Source organism: Hibiscus syriacus, unplaced genomic scaffold, assembly GCF_006381635.1.
Source record: "Hibiscus syriacus cultivar Baekdansim isolate YM2019G1 unplaced genomic scaffold, ASM638163v2 tig00111640_pilon, whole genome shotgun sequence".
Lineage (NCBI taxonomy): Eukaryota > Viridiplantae > Streptophyta > Magnoliopsida > Malvales > Malvaceae > Hibiscus > Hibiscus syriacus.
In genome coordinates, this window is record NW_024063142.1 from 941,296 (window position 1) to 965,043 (window position 23,748).

At 36.6% G+C, this 23,748-nt stretch overlaps 3 protein-coding genes and 1 pseudogene across 5 annotated transcripts; 2 read left to right on the plus strand and 2 right to left on the minus strand.

Moving 5' to 3' along the window:
* Window positions 1–408: 408 nt before the first annotated feature.
* LOC120166486 lies at window positions 409–4,471 on the plus strand (annotated as a pseudogene).
* Window positions 4,472–4,665: 194 nt separating this feature from the next.
* On the minus strand, window positions 4,666–21,539 carry LOC120166485 (profilin). Of its 2 annotated transcripts, XM_039175744.1 has the most exons (5): window positions 21,526–21,539; window positions 13,443–13,451; window positions 6,175–6,335; window positions 5,477–5,614; window positions 4,666–5,066 (listed from the first exon to the last, which is right to left on the minus strand). In XM_039175744.1, exons 3-5 carry the CDS (start codon window positions 6,295–6,297, stop codon window positions 4,932–4,934), a joined length of 396 nt encoding a protein of 131 aa, XP_039031675.1. In that variant the 5' UTR covers window positions 6,298–6,335; window positions 13,443–13,451; window positions 21,526–21,539; the 3' UTR covers window positions 4,666–4,931. The 2 variants fall into 2 exon arrangements, with proteins under 2 accessions (XP_039031675.1, XP_039031674.1); XM_039175743.1 differs by lacking the exons at window positions 13,443–13,451; window positions 21,526–21,539 and having other exon boundaries at window positions 6,175–6,392.
* Window positions 16,998–19,589, plus strand: LOC120166483. Its single transcript, XM_039175740.1, has 2 exons — window positions 16,998–17,885; window positions 18,733–19,589. The coding sequence occupies exons 1-2, from the start codon at window positions 17,296–17,298 to the stop codon at window positions 19,409–19,411; spliced, it is 1,269 nt and encodes a 422-aa protein (XP_039031671.1). The 5' UTR covers window positions 16,998–17,295; the 3' UTR covers window positions 19,412–19,589.
* A 36-nt stretch (window positions 21,540–21,575) lies between the features above and the next one.
* Window positions 21,576–23,061, minus strand: LOC120166484 (leucine-rich repeat extensin-like protein 4). Of its 2 annotated transcripts, XM_039175742.1 has the most exons (2): window positions 22,045–23,061; window positions 21,757–21,965 (listed from the first exon to the last, which is right to left on the minus strand). In XM_039175742.1, exons 1-2 carry the CDS (start codon window positions 22,994–22,996, stop codon window positions 21,862–21,864), a joined length of 1,056 nt encoding a protein of 351 aa, XP_039031673.1. In that variant the 5' UTR covers window positions 22,997–23,061; the 3' UTR covers window positions 21,757–21,861. The 2 variants fall into 2 exon arrangements, with proteins under 2 accessions (XP_039031672.1, XP_039031673.1); XM_039175741.1 differs by having other exon boundaries at window positions 21,576–23,053.
* Between the last annotated feature and the right edge of the window lie 687 nt (window positions 23,062–23,748).

A 23,748-nucleotide genomic window follows, 5' to 3' on the forward strand; every position in this document is an offset into this window, starting at 1 on the left:
ATTTTAAATATTAAAACTGATCAAATCTAATAGTTTAAATATTAAATGTGTAGTTTACCTTATATGTAAAACAACATAAAAATTCAAAAGAAACAAAGAATTATTTAACTCTTTTAGCTTATTCACAAATAAATACCTAAAGTATATCACTTTTTTTCTTTTAAGTACTTAAAGTATTTTTTTTTTTAAATAGGTAATTAAAGTTTGAAACTGTGAATATTTTAAATGGAAAAGTAACGTTAGTTAAAAAAACATATAGAGCAATAAAAAATGACAAATAGCATATTAAATACATTTACATAAAAAATTAAAAAGAAAATAAATTAAATGTAAAAAAAAGCACAACCCATGATTAAAAAAAAAACCAACCAACAGACGCCCATTTACGTCACTATCTCCTCACTTTCTTTTCAGAGTTTTCTCCTTTCTTCAACTTAGGAATTTTAAACCCTAGCTTCTTTAAATCTCAAATACCATTTCTAAACCCTAAGTTCTCAAATTGAATTTGATTGTTGAAATTTGAAAAAGAAAGTAACAATAGGTTCTCAATTTCAAAACTCAGCAGACAAAGACAAACAATTTAGAGAAGGTAAGTTATTGTTTGGAATTGTTGTGTTTATATCTATCATGATAATATACTGTTATAGTCTGATTTGAATGTGAAAAATAATGCGTTTCAAGCGTTTACCGCTTGTAAAGAATCAGTTCGGTGCTAGTATTGTGGCCTTGCAAACTGATGGCGGTGGTGAATTTCGCGCTCTTAAGGGGAAGCTTGCAACCGATGGTATTCAGCATCGGGAGACATGCCCACACACGTCTCAACAGAACGAAGTGGTGGAACGCAAGCACAGACACATCATTGATACTGCCCTAACTTCTTGCTCAGTCTTCTGACCCATTTAAATTTTGGTCCTTTTCCGTTCTTACAGTTGCGTATTTGGTCAACAGGTTACCAACGGCGGTTCTTGGAGGTCTCTCGCCGTTCCGGAAACTGTATAATAAGGCTTCTGACTATCAGTTTCTTCGTGTGTTTGGCACCCAGTGGTTTCCGTGCCTGCGAGCCTATAACAAATATAAGTTTGCTTTTCGCTCAAAGGCGTGTGTATTCTTGGTTATTCGCCACAGCACCGTGGTTATCAGTGCTTGGATTCTACTGGAAGAATCTATATTTCGTGGCATGTGAGGTTTAACGGATCTGTTTTCCTTGTGCTTCAGTTGGGTCAGGTTCTGTGGTTGCTAAGCCTGGTGCTACGTCAGCTTGGCGGGTCCCCTTTCCGGTGCTGGGGCGGTTTGGTGGTCCAGCTAATCCTAATGAGGGTTCGAGTCCTGTTCCTGCATCTGGGGCTGCCGATCATTCTTCGCAAACTCGTGCTGCTATTGGGTCTTAATCTGGTCATGAGTCGGTCAGTCCCTCTTTTGCTGAAAATGCAGTTCCGAGTGTGGAAGGTCTTGCTGATGCAAACACTGTGCCTGAGGCTGCTCAGGACAAATCTGCCGAACACCGTAACGCGTGCAGTGCTCCTATGGAGTTGGTGCAACATAGTGCAGCGACTGTGGTGGCGGGCCCAGTAAATAATCATCATATGGTGACATGTAGTAAAGCGGGCATTTTTAAACCTAAAGTTCATAATACTTTCCATGTTGACACTCCTAGCGTGCAGGATGCTCTTAGGAGTAAACATTGGCGCCAAGCAGTGAAGTTGGAATATAAAGCCCTGCTGGATAATGGCACGTGGGTACTTGTTCCGTTACCACCACAAAAAAGTGATTGGTGCGAAATGGATCTTTCGAGTAAAGTATAATTCGGATGGTACTGTTAGCTGATACCAGGCTAGGCTTGTGGTCAAAGGGTACTCTCGAGTACCGGGTTATGATTTTATCGATACTTTTAGCCCGGTCGTTAGGTTCACAACTGTACATGTGCTTTTGCCTGTGGCTGTTTCTCGTAGGTGGCAGGTTCGACAAGTGGACGTTAACAACGTTTTCCTTAACGGGAATCTATATGAGGAGGTGTACATGAAACAGCCTGAGGGGTTCGAACAACGTGGCGTGCATGGTGAAGTGTTTGTGTGCAAGCTTAAAAAGGCGTTCTATGGCTTGTGACAAGCACCGTGGAATTGGTTCAATAAGTTGTATGGGTACTTGTGTAATGTGGGTTTTATCGAGTTACTGTAGGTAACTAATACACCTACATTACTGTAGGTAACGAAGTCACCAAGAGCCAGGATGAGTCCGCCAAATTGGTTGTGCCTGCCATGAAAAACGTCGTTTCGGCATTGAAAACGTTTAACCTCCAAGAAAATATCAAGGTCTCAACTGCATTCTCCTTCGGGGTTATTTCTTGTTCGTTCCCACCTTCTGAAGGGGCTTTTAATGGTGCCCTTGCATTTGTCTTGGACCCTTTGTTGGAATTCCTGAATGAGAACCGATCACCTTTTATAGTCAACATATATCCTTATTTTACTATTAATGACGATTCCTCTTTGAATTTTGCTCTGTTTGAGCCATCCGACCGAGCCTTTGTAGATTGGAATACCGGTTACCGTTACAACAACATGTTTGATGCTCCGTTATATGCCCGTGTATTTCACCATCGTCAATCGATTCAGAAGATCAATGACCGTACATGACGCCCAACTTGATGTTGTTCATTTTCCCTTGGCCGATCAAAACTACAATGACATGAAGAGTATTGTTAAAGAAACTGGATATGGCACGAGAGGTCCACCAGGAGATAAGTATTTTACTATTGATAATGCCATGACTTATAATAAGATCTTGATTCGTCATGTTAGCTATGTTTCTCGTGCAACTGCCATGCCTGGTGACGTTCATGTTATGTCTGGTACACCTGCTAGGCCTAATGTAGGGGTGGATGTGTATATTTTATCCTTGTTTAATGAGAACAAGAAGCAGGGATCAGAAATAGAGGGAAACTGGGGTATATTTTATCCGGACATGACACCTGTATATTACCTGGAGTTCCCTGGAAAAGGAACCAATCCAACTCCAAGTGGGAGAAGCTGGTGCATTGCTTCTCCTCGGGCTCCGAAATAGGATTTACAGAAGGCATTAGATTGGGCGAAAAGCGGATTGTTCTTCCCTTCAGCCTGGCAACGGGCAATGCTTCGAACCAGATAATCTAGTTTCTCGCGCCTCATTTGCGTTCAACAATTACTACCAGAAAAATGGGCTCACTGATGAAGCATGCAGTTCTGGAGGAACTGGGATCAAAGTTTATATTGACGCGAAAAGCGGATTGTTCTGCCCTTCAGCCTGGCAACGGGCAATGCTTTGAACCAGATAATCTAGTTTCTCGCGCCTCATTTGCGTTCAACAATTACTACAAGAAAAATGGGCTCACTGATGAAGCATGCAGTTCTGGAGGAACTGGGATCAAAGTTTATATTGACGCGAAAAGCGGATTGTTCTGCCCTCCAGCCTGGCAACGGGCAATGCTTTGAACCAGATAATCTAGTTTCTCGCGCCTCATTTGCGTTCAACAATTACTACAAGAAAAATGGGCTTACTGATGAAGCATGCAGTTCTGGAGGAACTGGGATCAAAGTTTATATTGACCCTAGTAAGTCAATTACTTCATGCAGAATCTGATTACAAGATTACATGATTTTTCAAGTTCTAAAAGCTTTCCATTAACCCTTTTTATTATTGTGCAGGCTATGGTAATTGCATCTATAACGGTAAGTACAGGTTCTGGAACATCTCATCTCCTGTACCATAACAATATTTATTTTCATATATGATTTCATGAGACTCTTCCACAGTAAAAAGTAGCGATCCAAATGGTAGAACTTGGTGCGTTGCTTCTCGGCAGGCTTCTGAAACGAACTTACAGACTGCATTAGATTGGGCTTGTGGACCTGGAAAAGCCGACTGTTCTTCAATTCAGCCTAACCAGCCATGTTTTGAGCCAAATACTCTATTTTCTCATGCCTCTTTTGCATTTAACAATTACTACCAGAAAAATGGGGCTACCGATGTTTCCTGCAGTTTCCACGGAAATGCCATCAAAGTTGACAAGGATCCCAGTAAGCCTACTGTTTTACCTTAATTTGTTCCAACGCTGATGCTCTTTACTGTCATTTAGTATTTCAATATGGAAGGATCTTGCTTTCCTGGAAATGCTTATCTGTTTATTATATTTTTTCAGGCTATGGTAATTGCATCTATTACTGTAAGTACAAATCCTGAGACATCTTATGTACCCATATCTTTTGTTTTGTCGCCCTTCCTATTGGGATATCTGCAAAATGGTTCTAAGTTCCTTTTATCGTTTGACGTTGTAATATGTTAAGTTGCATTATTTTAAAGAATGTTGAGAAGGTCGCCTCTAGTGTACTCTTGGTATTTGGTAGTGCTAATGAAGCACTGAATAATGAGAACGTACATCCACTGTTCCACTTCTTGTAACCTGTTTTATCAATGCTATTTATGCTATAGTACTCATGCACACGAGGAAGTATCTCGACATGTACATGGCTAGAGTTAAAAAAAATCGTATATTTCAAACATTCTTAGAAATCATATATCTCCTTATTTTCTTGTGAGACTCCAAACAATATAGATGTTAAGATCTTCCAGTTGGATTTCTGTAACACAAGTCCTAATGCTTTTAGAGACAGAAAAAATGGCGTAATTCATTGCAAATGTAGACAAAAGTACCTCGCTCCACAATCTTGACAATACCATTCATCAAACAAGAACAGAAACAAAGCAAGAGGATCACAAGCATATCACTATTACAAACATCAAGCTTATTGTTTCTGGAAAAAGGTTCCCCTTGACTTTTAATACTACTAATACTGTTATTTTAACTCGATCCAACCATTATTACGGGAGGTGGCAGGTGCACTTTCGTATAGAAAAAAGAAGCCAAGAAGAACTGCGACAATTAAGGCAAGCTAAATAAATTAAAGACCCTGTTCAATGAGATAATCACCGAGCTTTTCAACAATCATGTTGCATTGGCCAGGAGTCATTGGTTCATCATAGATCCCGATGATCAAGGCTTGATTGGTCTTTTTAACAGTAACTCCTCCAGGCCCCTGAAAGTTAAAATCACAAAAGGCTCAGAATGCAGCCACCAGATAAAACCAATAGTACGAAAATTTATGCAGTAGTGACCATCTATCTCTCCTTCCTCAAGGAATCTCTATCTGGAGAAAATACAGTCCCCTTGAGGAATCTCAGGGTTTGGGGATACAAGATAACAGCTGCATATAAAAAATGTAACAGCAAATGCCGATTGCAAACGACGTAGATATGAGACTTTGAAGTGTCATAAAACAAGTAGAAAATAACACTTTCTTAGGTGCTCTATGTATTAAAAGTATGCTTGGAACAAAATGTATAATTTATAAATGACAAATCTCTTTGCATCCAGCACAATGTAAAAAATGCATTTGAGCGTGAGATTCTTCAGTGTTATAAACAAAATAAAAGTTGAGAACATCACCTTTTTCCCTCGAATAACAGCTCCGGCTTCTCCTTGGATCACCATATATTTTGTGCCACCAAGGTACAATCCGGTGGGGGCAAGTGATCCAGGTTCAACAAAGTCATTCATAATAGCAGAGATTTCTTCTGGCTTGAACTGAATTCACCATAGAACCAAGAAACAACATAATATGTTTATAAAAAAAATAGCAAAAACATAACCTTTCATAGTTTAAATCACAAAAAAAACCTACCTTTAAAGTCGAATAGACATTATTAGCAGAAATATTTCACTCACTTATTACATATATCATCATTGCTTATATCGTGGTCATTTGCAGATCCATTAGCACAACTTATCTCATTTTATTAAAACGATGATTAATTCTTATAAAACTAACAAATAGAAAGGAAAAAAAAGGGATTCATAAGGAATCTTGTAATTTCCACGCATGAAAAAGTAAATCTTTCAATAAATCATAGCCAAAGTTGGAACTTTGGAGAAGAGGAAAAAGACATCAGTTTTGGTTTAAGCAAATATTGAACAAATACCAATCCTTACTGAGCAAATCAGATCAGCTAATAAATCATGCAAAAAGAGAAATTCAATCATAGGAATCGGATCTCTTTACTCAACTATTTCGGAAACCGGGAAAAGGTAAAAATGATAAATCAAAGCGGAGGGGGAAGAAGAACTTCAAAGAAAAAGAAAACAACCCGAGGGAAATTGGAGCTCTGGGCCCAAACGCTGCCGTCTTGACCGATGATGGCGGCGGCAGAGAGAGTGTTGCCTTCGATTTCACACAACAAGTGATCATCTACATACGTTTGCCACGACATTTTCTCCTTCCTCTACTTCTCTCGAATATATTATTTTTCTTCTTCGATGAAGTTTTCACTGATGTGCTCTCTTAGAAGAAAACTGGGAAAGAATTTTGACTGAATGGACAAAGGCGAAGTGAGCTATGCAAGAGACAGCCAGATATAGCGTTGAAACAACGAGATCCGCTACACTATTTTATTTTTTAATTATGCAAATTCCTTTTCTTGTCGTAACTCCAAGACTTAAATTTTAAATCATAAAGCATATATTATTCTGAAATCATATTAAAATATTAAAAAATGATTTAAATTTCAAATATAATTTGATTTTCTTTACTACTGACAGAACACCTGTTACGTATCAATATCCCCTTTTTGGGACAAAATACAAAAGAAAATAGTTATAATTTATTCAGTTGCTAATTATTTGCCATTTTTAATTTACTCTATCAAAAAGCAACCGGAAAGGTCGTGGCAAACAAAACCAGCTAAGCTCCTTTATACCTCTCTTCCAATCGTCCAAAGTGGAGCCTTCCTTTGCAATCCTGAATGCAGTTGAGAGATGTGTCTCTAGGAACGGCAACGGGGCGAGTTCGGGGCAGGTTTTGCTCGCCCCGTCTCCGAAATGAATCCTCGTTCCCGACCTGATTCCCGTCGGGTTTTTTATCGGGATGTTCCGTCGGGGATTTTTTTATCCCGTCCCCAAACCTGACCCGAAATATTATACTCGAACCCGAAAATATTATATATATATATACAATTAATATAAAATATATAAAATATTATATATATAATTAATAAAAAAATAAAAAAAATATTATATAATATAATCGGAGCGGGGCGGGGCGGGACAGAGATACCTTGCCCCGAACCCGAAAAAATCCCCAATACCCGTCCCGACCCGAACTTGACCGGGTTTCGGGTTCGGGTCATTCTGCCATCCCCATGTCTCACCCGATAATAATTACATGCTCTGTTGACCGTTCACAAAGGAGGAAGTTCTTCTCGCCTTTTCGCAAATTCACCCCAGGTATTAATGGTCTTTATGGATCCTTTTATCGATCTTTTTGGGATATTGTTGATTCTGACCTTACTAATTTATGTCTTGATCTTTTGAATGGTCTTACGAACTCTAAGAATGTTAATCGTACTGTCTTAGTGCTCATCCTAAAAAGTAATAACCTGAAATCTATGAAAAATTTCAGACCTATTAATATGTGTATGGTGGCTATAATGTCGCGGCTAAAGTTTTAATCAACCGTCTTAAACCTGTCATTCCACGTTGTATGTGGTCAACCAATGTGTTTTTGTCCCGGGTAGACGTATCTCATATATTTTCTTATTGCTAATGAGATTGCCCATTATCTAAAAAGCTAAAAAAAATGGCCCTAACAAAAGAGCTGCACTCAAACTAGATATGAAAAAAGTCTATGATAGGGTGGAATGGGATTTTATTCTGGGCGTTATGGAGAAAATGGGCTTTTCTGATCCCTTCATAGCACTAATTAAGAAGTGTATTTGCTCTGTCACCTTTCGAATTAGAATAAATGGGCAACTCTTAGAGGCCTTCACCCCGGATAGGGGGCTCAGACAAGGAGACCCCCTCTCCCCATATCTTTTTCTATATGTAAGAACTGTCTATCGGCATTACTTAACGACGCTCACCGTAAAAATCATATCAAAGGAGTTAGAGCCGGTCGTAGAGGTTTGTGGATCACGCATCTTCTATATTCTGATGATAGTAACCTCTTCTTCAAGAATTCCATTAAGGAAGCCCGAAAGGTGAAAAGCCTATTAAGTACTTACGAAGAAGCTTCAAGACAGAAGATTAACTATGATAAATCTAATATATGCTTCAGCAACAACTCATATTGGATCATCGGAACAATATTATGAAGGTATTTGGAGTAACTGAAAAAGAAGAACCATGAGACTATTTTAACTTGCCTTTGGCTATCAGTAAAAAGAAAATGAGCACGTTCAGTTTTGTCTGCACCAAAACTACTAAATGTATTCAAGGTTGGACCAGGAATCTTCTTTCCTTTGGAGGTCGGAAGGTTTTTCTTAAGTCGGTGGCGCAAGCCCTCCCCACCTATGTCATGTCATGTTACCTTCTCCCGGAGGGAATTATTGAGGACATCACTTCCCAGATTCGGACTTTTTGGTGGAAAGGTAAGCAGGACAAAAGAGGATGTGCTATGATGTCTTGGGACAAGATCTGCAGAGCCAAGAGAGAAGGGGCTAGGCTTCAAGGATCTAAAGTTGTTTAATTTTGCGTTGTTGGGATCCCAGGTATGGCGAATTCTTCATTGATTCCCTTGCAAGGCAAGTTCTTAAAGTAAAATACTTCCCCAATCAGGAGTCCTTGATGTCAAACTAGGAGATAGACCTTCTCACGCATGGATAAGGATATTTAAAGCTAAGGAGGTCTTTAAAGACGGTTTCTTTTAAGGAGTCGGGTATGAAAAACATGTTCGTTTTTTCAGGGATACATGGGGTGACTCCTCCCTAGTTGTTTGGACAAATACCTATGTAGATAGCTATGACAATCATATCAAATGCACGGAATTTATGCTCTCAAGGGTTCCAAGATGGGATGCGAACAAGATTAGGAATGTCCTAACTGAGGCTGAAGCGGATAAAGTGTTTAGAACACTGATTGCCCCCACCAGTCCTGATAAGCTCATCTGGAGTCATCATTTCTCTGGATGCTTTTTGGCTAAATCATGATACAATTGGCTTCTGCTCCGAAAAGGGATCCCAAGGGATAATGAAAAATATGGAAAATGCTCACAAAGCTACCATCCAAAAATTAAGATTTTCGGGTGGAGATTTTGCCACAATGCAGTCCCAACAGGAGACAAACTGTTGAAGATTCAACTCTCGGAAGAAAAATGCCCTTTATGCGGGGATGCCTTAGAAACTCTTCTTCACGCTCTGAAGGTTTGTCCCAAATCAAGAAACGTATTGGAGATCTCGGGACTTAGAAGAGATATTATTGAGTGGCAAGGCAACTCATGTAAAGAATGGTTAGACTGGGGTGCTTCCCAGTTGGAGCAACATAGACTTACCAGACTAATAGTGTTTTATGAAATTTATGGAATACACGAAATAAGCTCTCCATGAATATGAGACTAAGGATGATAGAGACATGGTAGTTTCCGCCTCCAACCTTTATTCTGAATTCACTGAAGTTTCCAAAGGTTGGACGTATAGTAGGACAATATCCTCTCCTCCTCGAACGTGGACTAAATCCCCTCTCTCTTGGGTTAGGATAAATGTTGATGAAGCTTGCATTATCCCAGGCAATGTAACTACCATTGGAATTGTTGCAAGGGACTCACATGGATTGGTGCTAGGTGGGATGTGTCATCGGATACCTTACCTATTTATTGCAGAGTCTACTGAGGTTTTGGCTTTCACAGAAGGGATCAAATACGCTCTCGAAAACGAATGGCATAATACGATCATTAAAGAGATGTGATATCCACCATTAATAGGCTCGCCAACTGCAAAGAAGATGTGTCAACAATCGACTTGTTTCTCAACAAAGCTCAAGGGATGATTGCGTCGAATAGCATGATTAAAATTATGTATGTTAACCCTGAGGCGAACAAAATGGCTCATAGTCTTGCTCGTTGGGCTTTGTTGAACCCCAACCCATTTTGGTTTTACTATGATGAGTCTGATTGTATTAAAACATATATTATTAATGATGCAATCGGTATATAATGAATCCTTTAATTTCAAAAAAATGATTAAAGAATGAAAAAGAGAGAAGAAGTCCATATTATTTGAGCTCTTCGATGTTCCCATCCCAATTATAATTCAATGACACACATATATATATTGATAAATTAAAGTTTAGGTCAGAGGTGGCTCCTTCAGTCCAGGGTCAAGGCATACATAATACTCAATTGGGATTTATATAAGACTTTATAAATTGTCCACCAAGAGGCGGTGGTAGGATTTGAACTTGGCCTTACAAGCACAAATTCTTGAATCTCAACCACTTGTGCCAACACTCGTTACAAAGGTCCAACCCGTCCTGGTTTTACTATGATGAGCCTGATTGTATTAAAACATATATTATTAATGATGTAATCAGAATATAATGAATCCTTTAATTTCAAAAAAAAAATGATTAAAGAAGGTAAAATATAGAAGAAGTCCATATTATTTGAGCTCTTCGATGTTCCCATCCCAATTATAATTCGATGACACGCACACGTATATATTGATAAATTAAAGTTTAGGTCAGGGGTGACTCATTTAGTCCAGGGTCAAGGCATACCTAATTCTCGATTAGGATTTACATAAGAATTTACAGATTGCCCACCAAGAGACGGTGATAGGATTTGAACTTGACCTTACAAGCACAAATTATTGAATCTCAACCACTTGTGTCAACATTCATTAGATATATATATATATATATATATATATATATATATGAATTTGAGTATAATAAAAATATTTAAATAAGTTTTGAGTTATTTTTTTAAATATTATTTAATAAATGAAATATTTTATTAATATATATTTTTAGATTTTTTTTTTAAATGTAGGTCTACTGAGACCCATGGAAAGATGCAGCGTCGGTGTCCAAAGGATGAATTATAAGATTGGTTGAATTGAATGACATATTTATTTATATTCCCAACATAACATCACACCCAATGTATGGCCCATGTAGTTCTTATGGTTTTGGGATCCATTCACTTCCATCCTAGAAATTGATATCTCATTTATTATTTCCTTTGTTATTTATGCCCAACCATTTCTTTACTTCGATAAACAATTATTTCTTTAATTTTCAACATTTAATATTGATTTTATTTACTTAAATTGATAGTTTTGTATTTTATTAATAAATAATTATTATATACGGTATGTACTAGGGGCGTTCAAAACAAGATACCAATTCCAGGTACCAAAATTTTGGCCCGTGTCTCGACCCATTACATCCAAATACCCGTAAGTCGGGTACATGTATTTTTAGGTCACAGGTACACGATTCATATTTTTTTATTTTTTAAATTATATTATTTTAAATATATATATATATTCTAAAATTTAAAGGTATATAATATATAATTCACATATAAAATTTAAAAATCAAATAACATAATTGAAAAAATATTTAAAAAACTATAATTAAATTTCAAATATTTCGAGCTTAAAATAAATATTTTTTAAAAATAATTTAGAATGTTAATGTGAAATAATTTAAGAAATTAAGAATTTAGAATGTTATGGTGGTAAAATTTAAGAAATTAGGAATTTAGAATGTTAGGGTGAAATAATTTGAGAATTATAAATAAAATTTTAATATAAAAAAATAAAAAATATATATATGATAAATCGAGTATCAGGTCGGCAGGTATCCGGTTAAGCAACATTTTGTGATCGAACCCTATCTAGAAACCCAAAAAATTTAGCGAGCCGAGTACCCAACCCCAAAAACCGAGTATTTTCAATATAAATACCCGGTATGTTTTAATCGGGTCATGTATTGTTTAGCACCCATCGTATGCACAAATGATAAGAGAACAATTTTTTTATATAGAAGGCTGCTAATTTTATTAAAAATAAGAAATATTCATAATTACAATGAATATTTACAAGCATAACCGTAAACATAAACTAAATTATAATTAGGACATTTTCCTATAACCATTGACATAAAACTAGCCACCTAGATCACACAAGGACAAAAAAAAGATTAAAAAATCTAACCAATGCTCGAACAAAATTAAGATACAAACAAATCTGACAGCATCAGCAAACAAACCACAAAGGGGGAAACTATTGAAGACTACCGACAAACCACAAATCAGAGTCCAGCGATGTGAGAAAATGATCCACGAATGCAAAACACATATCCAAATCAATCCGATGGTTCAAAGCAAGGAGGATTAATATAATAGCAAATAAATGTCATCTTGATCACTCGTGGGGATGTCAAATCTAACCCTGAGGAAAAAAAAATTAAACATGAATGATCTAGGATCAAAATGGGATTTCACAATTAGAGAATCAAAACTTTAAACATGAAAGATCTACATTTGGCGAGCTTATTGTCTTGGACATTACAACATATTATACCCAAAGCAAAGAAAGCCCTATGGGCCTAAATAGTAAAGGAAGCCTATATCCCTTGTCTAGGCGAGTCATGATTCATAAACCTCGTCTAACGTTGGACTCGAGCTTTGTTAGGATCAAAATGTGTCCCAAAGTTCAAACTCGGTTGCCCCATTCAACAAGGATAAGTCCAAGCTCCAAGCACACAATCAACAACACAAATACTATGAGGACGTGGTGCATTTAAGTCGACGTGAAATAATTAAAGTTTGGCCTCGTTAAGCAAGTAACTGAAACAGTCATGATTTGGCATTTCGACAGTTGATCTTTCGCTTTGCCATAATTTTTTCCCTAAAGCATCACAAGTCATTCCAGAAACAGCTTCTTCTTCTTTTCACTATTTTCTTGCCTTGTATGCCCTACGTGTTCACATTATTCATTCAAGGAACCAAAACTGTAACAGTCGTTGAACAAACGATGATTATAACAGTCCAGCATGGCGTTTCTTAAGAGGGATCATCGCTGACCTCGTCGTTTAATAAAGCAGTATAATTTATGTTTGCCTTTCCATAAAATAAACCAGAGAGCCAGCCAACCCAAGATGCATGATTATTAGTATAATTGACTTTGGTAGGTTTACGTAAAGATGGTGGTAGCTAGAGAGTGGACTCCTTTTAAGCTGCACAAAATCTGACATTGGGATACACCCAAATCACCACAAGCCTTCCTGCCAAGTGCCAACCCCATGTTTGCTTCATAGCTGGTATCATCATCACCACCACCACCACAATAATTATGGTAACCATTGCTTTTTCACAATGGCTTGCATTTTTCATGGACCGAACACGACCAGTGATAGGCCCGAACTCCGGATCAAATTAAACACTTTTTTATCGGTTCGTGGGGCACCAGAGAAAAACACTTGCAGATTTTCTGCCTTCTCTCTCCAATCTTCCTTTATTGTGGGCCCGGAGACAGCTAATTTGATGACAAATAACGCAAGTAAATAAAAAGAATGGGGAAATATAAAAAGTGGTTGTCTATTGTCCTGATGTGAAACTTGACGACGTTAAAAAAACCCGTTGATGCTACACACATGTACAGTCAAATATATTCCTGAATATACTTCACATATTTTTTACGAGTTAATCAGTTAATTTGATCTTCCAATGTATGTGGATGTAAATAAAAAAATATTTAAATTACTTAGGTAATTTAAATTCCAACAATCGAACATTTGTCATATTTTTTTTAAACATCTATAAATCATTTTAATTTCGATATTTGATATCTCAAATCTTTATTCTATTCGATTAAATATGTAGCACTTGGAGGATTAGTTTTTCTTTTTTATCGGGGAAAAACAGTGAAAGCAAAAACATAGCTGGGAAACTGGCCCATACATAATAACCCTTCACTAGTTTTCTACCATTTTGGTTTAACTTATGAATAGATATCCCTCTCATCATACCATAAATGTTCTAAAAATTCCATGAAACAACCAATCCTGTCGTGCCATGTCACATTACCACATATTCATGACGCCCACATTACCTAACCATGTCTCAACCCAATTTATACGATTGAGGTCTTGAGGACGCCATGCTTTGAAGATGTTATCGTTAATAATCATCATATTTAATGATCATAAAAATTGTTAATCATGAATATCGCATGCATATTCAGTAAACATAACAGATCAAACTTAAATAGTATAAGAAGAAAAACATTCATTTTATCATTGAAAATACATGATAATTGTAGCTATAGTTCCTAAATTAATTTCTCTGCCAATACTCTTATGGAGTGTGGATGGACCATGCATGTGCGTCTTATGAAAGCATTTAGTAGCGTAGTAACGAAACAAATATGATGCGGTGGAAATAGTTGATCAAAAGAAACAATGTGGATTGGGGGGACGCCTTCACGCTTGCCTCCCACTCGCCGGTCATCTGATAAATGTCCCCCACCCACGTACCCGTAATGGAAGAAATACTGGCGTCGGTCTCGAAATTTGGGGGAGAAATAAAGGTAAAAATAAAATGGATGTGGTTTGAAAAAGAAGCAAAAAAGGACAGGTGAATATTATGGGTGTTTAAATCCGGCTACTTGGGTTTCGGCTACTTGATTGATCGGCCCGTGTCTTGATCGGATATTGTGGGTACCGGTAATCAAGTACTCGTAATTAGGATAATCGGGTACCCGATTTTTATCATTTTCAAATTATTAATTAAAAAAAATATACAAATTTAAATGTTCAATTTACATACTCCAACATATAAACATATAATTTAAAGTGGTTTTTCCGTGGGAGTTCTTTTTAAAATTTTATTAGTTTAATTTAATATATAAAATTATTAATAGTTAAATATGTAATATTATTATATATAAAAAATAAATGTAACCACGTACTCGAAAGTTCTGAATACTAAAAAAAATTTATTTTTGTAACCCGTGCCCGACGCGGGAAATGTGGGGCCTGATACTCGACCGGAAACTTGAAACTTTTTAAAAAAAAGTAACTGTATTTTTTTATCAGGTTGACAGATCAACTTATACCTAGTAAAAATTATGGGTTTTAATCGTATTTGGATCAACTAAAGACTGGGAGCCAGGAGATGTAGGGGTAAGATGAAGGTTAAAAGTAAAGATTGCGTGGCATTAAGATATTTTTCCGTGAGATAGTTTTAATATACGACTACGAAAATATATTATTGAATTTGTTATTATTTTTTTAATATTTTTAATAAAAAAATTACCTAAAATATTAAAGTTTCTGCACGTGAGACTTTCCTATGACATTTTATTCAGCACATTGGATCATTATATTTTGGTGTTTTTAAGGTTTAAATTCTCATCATAAACTTTATACAAATAAAAAAACAATTCTAGGCAAAAAAAACTAATAGTATTCACGTCAATTAAGACCATCAAATTTTACTTTTTAGTAAATAAATATTATTTATTTTAATAAAATTAAACCATATATTATCACCTGAGAATGTTACTTTAATAAAAAAAAGTTTATAGGTTATGATTAAAATAAAACATGTGCAAGTTTTACTTTGATCGTTTATTAATCTTTTAATTAATCAATGTGATTTTTGTTGGTCTGAGTTCGGTGGATCAACAACTAGGGAAGAATATATGAAACCAATGTTCTTTGGGTTTATTAGGTGTCTCCATTCCAACTAAAATGATTTTTTTATGTAACAAAAATTGTTTGTTACAGCGTTTTTGACTTTTTTTAATGGCTTGTGCACTAAGAAAACACCGAAATTAAAAAGAAAAATAAGAAAAGGACTAAACAAGTTGGAATTGTGATCTGGACGGTGTTCCAAAAATCGTTGCCGTTTGTTAAACCAAAGCTATAAGCTAACCAACAACTGGAAGGAAGATAAAGCAAATAGAATAAATTTCTGTTAGCGCCGTCATGGAAATCAGGAGACGCCGGTGAATGCCACGTCAACAATCCGTGAGGTGCTGCTGCTATTAGTATTTCTTAAAAAATCCCGTCAGTGAGGTCACCCAGACCGACCACCAAATCAAAGTCCTGCTGGGCGGACCCTTCCAATTTTGCCGGCCTTAACCCAGCTGTCGTGGTCCCCACATTCGGGGGCCCTTATTTTCTAGCCGATATTAACTCTCATTTCTCCTCAATTTCTCATATCCCTTTTTTTTTTAATTTTATTTTGCCGGCTACCTCTTTAAAAACATTTGTCAAAAGTAATTATTTTGATTTGATGGATCGAAAAACTGTAAATATCATATGATAGGTTTAAAGATTATAAGATGATTCAATGGTTCATATGGACATTTTACCGATAAATAGACATGATGTATTTTATAAACTCCAGAAATGGCGGTAGTGTATTTTCCCTATTAAAAATAGTGATAGTCTAGTCTACCTCAAGATGGTAAAAAATATAATTTTTAGTTAGATCTCATAATATAATTATGAATCGTTGGTGTCGTAAAAGTTTATACATTAACTAATCATATTGTACGTTGATGATATAGTAATAACATGATATAATATTAAGTAATTAATCAATTTTTTTTTTAATTTTTAGGTTGACGTAAGGTAACTTAAAAATTAAACAAATAATAATTTATTAACTTCTTAATACATTTATATGTATATAATTAAAATAAAAATGTAATGAAAACGATCGAAGGCAACTCATGGAAACATAACCTAAACACATTGTCAAGAAATACACCTTTTAACTTTTATCCAATATTATAAAAAACATAATATAAACACTATAATATATCTATATAAACTAACCACATTAAACTCTTTAACTCATGAAACTAATATGTATTAAATTACGATATTAGTCTCTACAGTTAATTTCTTTAGCGTGTATTTTTTAAAATGATTTTAAGGTTGATGAAATTTAATTCTGTTAGCTAATCATGGAACAAAGAGTTTAAACTTCAGTATTTTAAAATTATATTTGTGGGTAAAATTCCAAAATTCTGTTAGCTTTCTTCTGTAAATAACTAAATTTAATTTGAGAGCCAAAAGAGATTACAAAAGCACCGATAAAATGGGGTCAAATGACAGTCCAAATTGCTCGAGAAAATCAACCAGATTTCATGTTAGCTTTTCCATATCCACATCCAATTTCCATTTTCCCGCGAGAACAAACAAACCAGAGCCAAGACGAAACCACCACACATGCTACCATGTCTAAAACAAAACACTGCCGAAGTTCCTGAGACACAAACAAAGGAACCGAAACATTCTAGAGGGGGTTTGCTGTTGACCCGACTTCGAGACTTCCACAGTTCTACCCACAGCGTAGATGTTTACGAAGCTCTTCACCGTCCACACCGTTTATTTTGAGCCACCTTCCTTCTTTTAAAAGAACTCTCCCACCCACGATTCTCTTGAAACAGCCGGGAAAAAGGCTAATTCCTGCCATGGATCCATGCCCATTTGTTCGTTTGATCGTCGAATCATTGGCCCTGAAACTCCCACAGGCAACCAAACCAGCCGGTTCCGGCGTTTACCCGACAACGACGCCGTGTTTTTGCAAGTTGAAACTCAAAAACTTCCCGTCTCAAACGGTTTTGTTACCTCTCAGCAACAGCTCCGGCGATTCTCCTCCCGAATCCTCAACTTCCGCCGCCGGTTTCCACCTCGATAGCTTAACTCTCCGGCGTCTATCCGGGAAGCCCGTGACTCTGCGCATCGAAGTCTACACTGGGAGGATGGATCACACGTGTGGTGTCAGTTCTGGGAAGCTGGTGGGTCGTGTTCAGATCACTATAGACTTAGCTGTGTCACAAACCAGGCCCTCGGTATTCCAAACTGGGTGGATGAAACTGGGGAACGAACCGGAAAAACCAACCGCTAAACTTCACTTAACGGTCAAGGCTGAACCAGATCCCCGATTCGTCTTCCAATTCGGCGGAGAACCGGAATGTAGCCCCGTCGTGTTTCAAATTCAAGGCAACATTAGACAACCCGTGTTCAGTTGCAAGTTCAGCGCCGATCGCTCAAGATCTCGGTACGTTCCTCTTTTTCCGTTTTCACTTTCAATACGGATCATTTCCGGTGAGTTTTACACTTTTAACTGGATCCCAAAAGTCAGTCTAATGGTTCTTTGATTTGGGTCTCCGTCACTGTTATGCATCTGGGATTGTTGCTTTTAGTTTCCCAACACCACCGGTTTTTAACACCTTATCTAATTTAATGGATCAATGCCAAACTGATGACGGGAAAGTCTCTGTCTTTTGCTCTCTTTTTTCATTTGAGTAAGGTTGGCGATGGCATTGCCCATTTTTTTACTTTAATTGAAGTTTTAATGGATGGGATTCCATAGTTGCTGAAGCATAGCTTTTTTTATATTATCTGATCAAGATATCCTTTGGCATGAAAATCACAGCCAAAAAGAGCATAGCTTTATTGTTATTAATGGAACCAGATGATGATGGTTGAATCCGTTTGATCTCTTACTTTCCCTGTCACTGCATTCTTTATGCCAGCTTTTCGGTACTGATTTAGAGGTTCTACAATTAATGAAATCATCAAATTCCATTGGTGAACTCTGCTTCAACTTCAATTTTCTTTAGAAAACGATCCGCTTGAGAACAAAATCTCTTATTATTGATGCTTGATGTAGAATAATATCTCTCGGTCTCATGTTTAGTTGATGTCAAACAGACAATTTTCTTTTTATATCTCCCTGACTGTCATCTTTGATTCTCTCCCATGTGCACTTACGCTTGATGATGATTTTTTGTTTTGGATATTCTTATTTGATGGAAACGTGTTTGTTTAATTTGTTTTATTTTTGCAATCTTTTGTGTACCGATTGCTTACTTTTTTTACCTCGTTGTCGATCGTGCAATCAGATCTCTCTCACCGGATTTTAGTAACAAGAATAGAGGATGGATGAGAACATTATCGGGAGAAAAGGAAAGGCAAGGAAGGGAGAGGAAGGGATGGCTGATAATGATACATGATCTCTCAGGCTCTCCCGTTGCAGCTGCTTCGATGATCACTCCATTTGTACCCTCCCCAGGCACAGATCGGGTTTCCAGATCAAACCCCGGTGCATGGCTAATTCTCCGCCCCAACGGCTTCCCCGTCAGCAGCTGGAAACCATGGGGTCGTCTTGAAGCATGGCGTGAACGGGGTCCTATCGACGGTTTAGGCTACAAGTTTGAACTTGTCACCGAAAACGGCCCAAACAATGGTATCCCTATTGCCGAAGCTACAATGAGTGTAAAAAAGGGTGGTCAATTTTGCATAGATAAGAGAGTATCAAACGACTCGTTTGCATTGAGTTTAAGGTCACCCGTCAAGGGCTTCGTGATGGGGGCGACCGTGGAAGGTGAAGGAAAAATTAGCAAGCCTGTGGTACAAGTTGGGATGCAACATGTGACATGTATGGCTGATGCCGCATTGTTTATTGCACTATCAGCCGCCATTGATCTTAACATGGATGCTTGCCAACTTTTCTCGCGTAAACTCAGGAAAGAGCTTTGCCATGATCACGGCAACGATTCATTCTCTTTAAACCCTATTTAACTCCCCTTCTTTCCTCCTTAATTTAGTTTTTTTTTTCTAGCTCATACTTTTTTTTTCAAATTTTATTTAGTACGAGGTGTGCCTGCTGATCATTTGGCTTTGAAGAGGCTCTTCTTGGGTTGACAAACATAAAATCCTTACGTATAATTCACTCAGTTTTTGATCGTCTTGTATTTTTCTTCTTTCTTTCGACACACACACATTGAACAGTTCTTTAATTTGATGTTGGGTTCATACGTACCTTGGGGACTGAAATTGTATAGATTGAACACTTAGTTGTTTTTGTTCATGGTTTTTTACATTTACATTCTTTACTTTCATTAACAGTTTTTATCCCCACGACCTGTTGAATTTACTTTAGAACGATTAAATAATGATAGGGGAGAGAGTACTTCTCAGACGCATGTGAGTCCACTGTATCTTGATGTGCTCTCTGCTTGTCTTTCAAGGATAAGGCTCGATGTAGGCTTATAAATGAACCGAACGAATACGTACGGGGTATGTTCGTGCGTTTAACTATAACCGAATAAATGAACAAATACGAATATAAACGAACAAAAAATTTATTGTTCATGTTTGTTCGTTAATCAATATAGCATGTTCTTATTCGTTCATTTAAATTATAAACGAACACAATAAATGAACATAAATGAACGTAAACGAAAATATTTTTTTTTTCTTTCCTAACAATTTTAGGATTATATTTTATATAATTGTTTTGAGCTTTTTTATTTGTATTTAAAATTAATTGAATTTTAAAATATTTATGGTATCATATTAAAATTTATTAGGTTTTAATATTTTAAATTAATTTAGATAGATTGTACTAAGCATAAATGAACGCACATAAACAAACATAAATGAACTCACATAAACAAACATAAATGAACGAACATAAACGAACATATTACCGAACGTTCACGAACGTAAATAAACGAACGAGTCCTCTATTCATGTTCGTTCATTTAATTAAACGAACAAAAAAATATTATTCATGTTCGTTCATTTAATTAAACGAACAAAAAATATTATTCATGTTCGTTTGTTTAATAAATAAACGAACATAAACGAACTTCCCGCCGAATGGTTCACAAACGATTTGCTGAACTTTTGGTTTGTTTACAGGCCTAGCTCGATGTGTATCATATGCTCATTAAATTATGATTTGAAGTACGGTAGAACTTCGATAAATTAATAACCTTCTAAGACCTAATGTCTAAATTAATAAGATAATATTTTTTAAAAACTTTTATATAAATTTATAACCTATTCAATATTATAACCTATGACAACTTAGTAAAATATGATGTTATTATTGTTTGTTTCTTCTTAAATTTTAAATTTAGTTGTATTTCATCTTTAACTTTCTTTATTGCATCCAAAAGTACTGGTGTTGTGTTCTGATACTGCAACAAAAATTATAAGTTGTTTCATTCCGCGTAATTATTTGTAAATGCATTGTATCATCTTCAGTTTCATCATCAATGAGATTTCCAATAATAGTAGTTACAATAAACTTGCATTAAATTTTAAGTAATACTACGTACTATAATGACTTTTGATTTTTTAAGAGTATATATTATATTTAATTAGTCACATTGTACATGAGCATCATTCAATTATTCAATACAATCTATATGTTTTATTTATAAAAAATAATGTAGGTTTGTGGAATCGAAAATAATCTTTTATTAATTTATCAATTAACTAATATTTTTTAAATTAATAAAATTATGTGATTCTAATATTATTTTATTTAAATTAATTACATATATCCAATCTATTGATCTACTAATTCAGAACGAGCACTGCAAAGGTGAGGGCGACCCTCCCAATCCAGTTTGCTCAATTCGTAAACGCTAAAGTTCGAATTTCTGACTTTACTTAAGAGATCTAGTGTCTCATCTCACTAGACCAACTAATAATTAATTATAACATTATTAATTTATAGAGATTTATTGTCCATAACTTGAGCCTACTTTAATATACTTTTGTCAATAGGAATATATTCACGAAAAGTAGGGACAAAATAGGATGACAGTTCATATATCAGTGTCGAGATTTACTAAGACTGAGCCTAAAAAGTAAACACTACATTAATAACATTTATATACAAATTCTGTCTTTTATAATCGGATCCTTGATTTGGGTAGTAAAGATCCGATTATACAAGTATTCCATCCCTACCTGAATATTATGTTAGCATCTTTACAAATCCCTTTCTGGACTTGTTCAAATACCTGAATATACACGTCTTATCCATTCAAAGACGGATAACATTTATAACAAAGATGTGAATCAAATCCTTGAAGGAAACGCTAACTTCTTGTGTAATGAGATTCATGGAGGCGATGATGATGTTAGATTAGCCTCCAAATTCCCTAGCAATGCCCCACAAACAAGAGGCTGTGCTGCTGGAATTCTCAGACAACTCAACCCACTTCCAGGGATCACAGAACACTCTGGTTGTGGTCTCTGCATGTCTCTCCCGGGGATACAATTGAGCGACAAGTCCAAACCGGCATTCCCGATGAACAATTTGGAGCATTCTTGGCTAAACCCAGAGAAGAAATTGTAGGCAGCAGTCAGATTGATGAGGTTCCTCAAGGAACAAACCAAATCGGGTAGCTCACCAGATAGCTGATTGTGCGCCAAATTGAGAACCTCAATGTCAGTCAGGCAAGAGATTGTGTCTGGCAAATGACCCATGAGTGAGTTGTGGCTCACATCTAAAACTTGCATCTCCGAGAACACCCCAACGCCTTGTGGAATGCAGCCTGTTAACTGGTTGTTAAGAAGCAAAATCTCCTTCAATTTTGAACTCGCGAAGCCGAAACTAGCTGGGATGTTCCCACTGAATTTGTTGTTCGCCAAGTTTATCACCGAAGCTGGAGAACTCCCCAGATTTTGAGGGATTTCACCCTCGAACTGGTTGTTGTTAAGGAAGATCGCATCGAGCCCCTTGTTGAATAGATCTTGAGGGATGGGTCCCGAGAAGCTGTTGAACCTAAGGTCCAAATAAACAAGATTTGGAATGTACAGAGTGACTCTAGGAAAAGAACCCGAGAGATGATTGTTACTGAGATCCAACTCTTGAAGCGATGAAAGGCCTCTGAAAGTGTCGGGAACGGTGCCCGAGAACTGGTTGCTGTTAAGATGAATGATCGAAACATCTGTAAGAACAGACAGTTCACCAACAAGAATGCCTTGGAGGTTCGCATGGTTGAGATCTATGGCAGCAACAAATGTTTCAGAATCAGAATCCATAGCACAAAACAGCCCTTTATAAGCACACACATCTGAGCCAACCCAAGTCTTCAAAATCCCCAATGGGTCGTCAGTGATCGCAGATTTCCATGCTTGGAGAGCGGTGTAAGCAGCACTCAGCTTTGACACCCAAGGGCCTGAAGGGGGAGTTTGGCTGTTGCCGATCCCTCCACCAATCCAAACACCACCACCACCGACAACGCCGCCACCATTGCCTATACCAATGCCAACACCACCACCCACAGTGATGGCCGCTTCATTTGGAACTATCTTCCAAAGGACTAAAAAAGCCAGTAGCGGGAGCCAGCTCTTCCCCATTCTTCAATGTTGAGGACACCTAGATAGACGGATGGTTTATTGTGATGCGGTTAGTTTTGCTTGTAGGGTTGTCAAATGGAGGCTTTATGCAATCTGGCATTGATGAGAGGACATTTTATGTATATTTAACAGTTTCAAGCTTTTATTATTATGTAATCTAATTTTTTTAATTAAATTAAAGTGATTACAAAATAATATATGTTCTAAATATTCTCAATCATTTAAAAATAAACGTTTAATCACCTTACCGTAATTGTTAGTACTTGAACCCGTGACTTCTAGGAACAATAAAAATTTATTTTAACTACTAAGGTAAATCATGCTTGTAATCTAATTGTTAAATTTGAAAAAAAGAAAATACATGCACAATGATTAGGTCGGAAATGCACGAGAATAATGGGGGTTCCAATTCCAGTACAGGGGATGTTGATTTTTCATAATTGGGACCAGAAATAGGCATTTAGAAATGATCAAGCCAAGTTTACGAAAGAGGTGAAAAAGGAATTGGTAGGGGAAATTGGCCTATCAACAACAGGCAAGAGTTTAAATTTGTTCTTTGAAAAGATTCATCTGTTCCATCTTCAACCTTACCTTCCTCACAGAACCATCCCCAGCAGCATTGATTGTGATGTGAGCTGCTTATAAATAGATTCATCTAACCTCTGTTAAACAACTCAATGCCAAAGCCTTTTTTTTTTTTCTTGAAAATTGAATCTTTTTAAACCAACGAATTTTTGCTCACCATTCAAGCC

Bases quoted from the DNA above. Each gene is read 5' to 3' on its own strand.
- LOC120166485 (XM_039175744.1), bottom strand. From the start codon at position 6,297: ATGTCGTGGCAAACGTATGTAGATGATCACTTGTTGTGTGAAATCGAA. The intron at 5,615-6,174 runs GTTGTTTTCTTT...TGGTGAATTCAG, and splicing joins AGAGCTCCAATTTCCCTCGG to TTCAAGCCAGAAGAAATCTC. The intron at 5,067-5,476 runs GTGATGTTCTCA...TTTAACTTTCAG, and splicing joins CTGTTATTCGAGGGAAAAAG to GGGCCTGGAGGAGTTACTGT.
- LOC120166483 (XM_039175740.1), top strand. From the start codon at position 17,296: ATGGATCCATGCCCATTTGTTCGTTTGATCGTCGAATCATTGGCCCTG. The intron at 17,886-18,732 runs GTACGTTCCTCT...TCGTGCAATCAG, and splicing joins GCCGATCGCTCAAGATCTCG to ATCTCTCTCACCGGATTTTA.
- LOC120166484 (XM_039175741.1), bottom strand. From the start codon at position 22,996: ATGGGGAAGAGCTGGCTCCCGCTACTGGCTTTTTTAGTCCTTTGGAAG.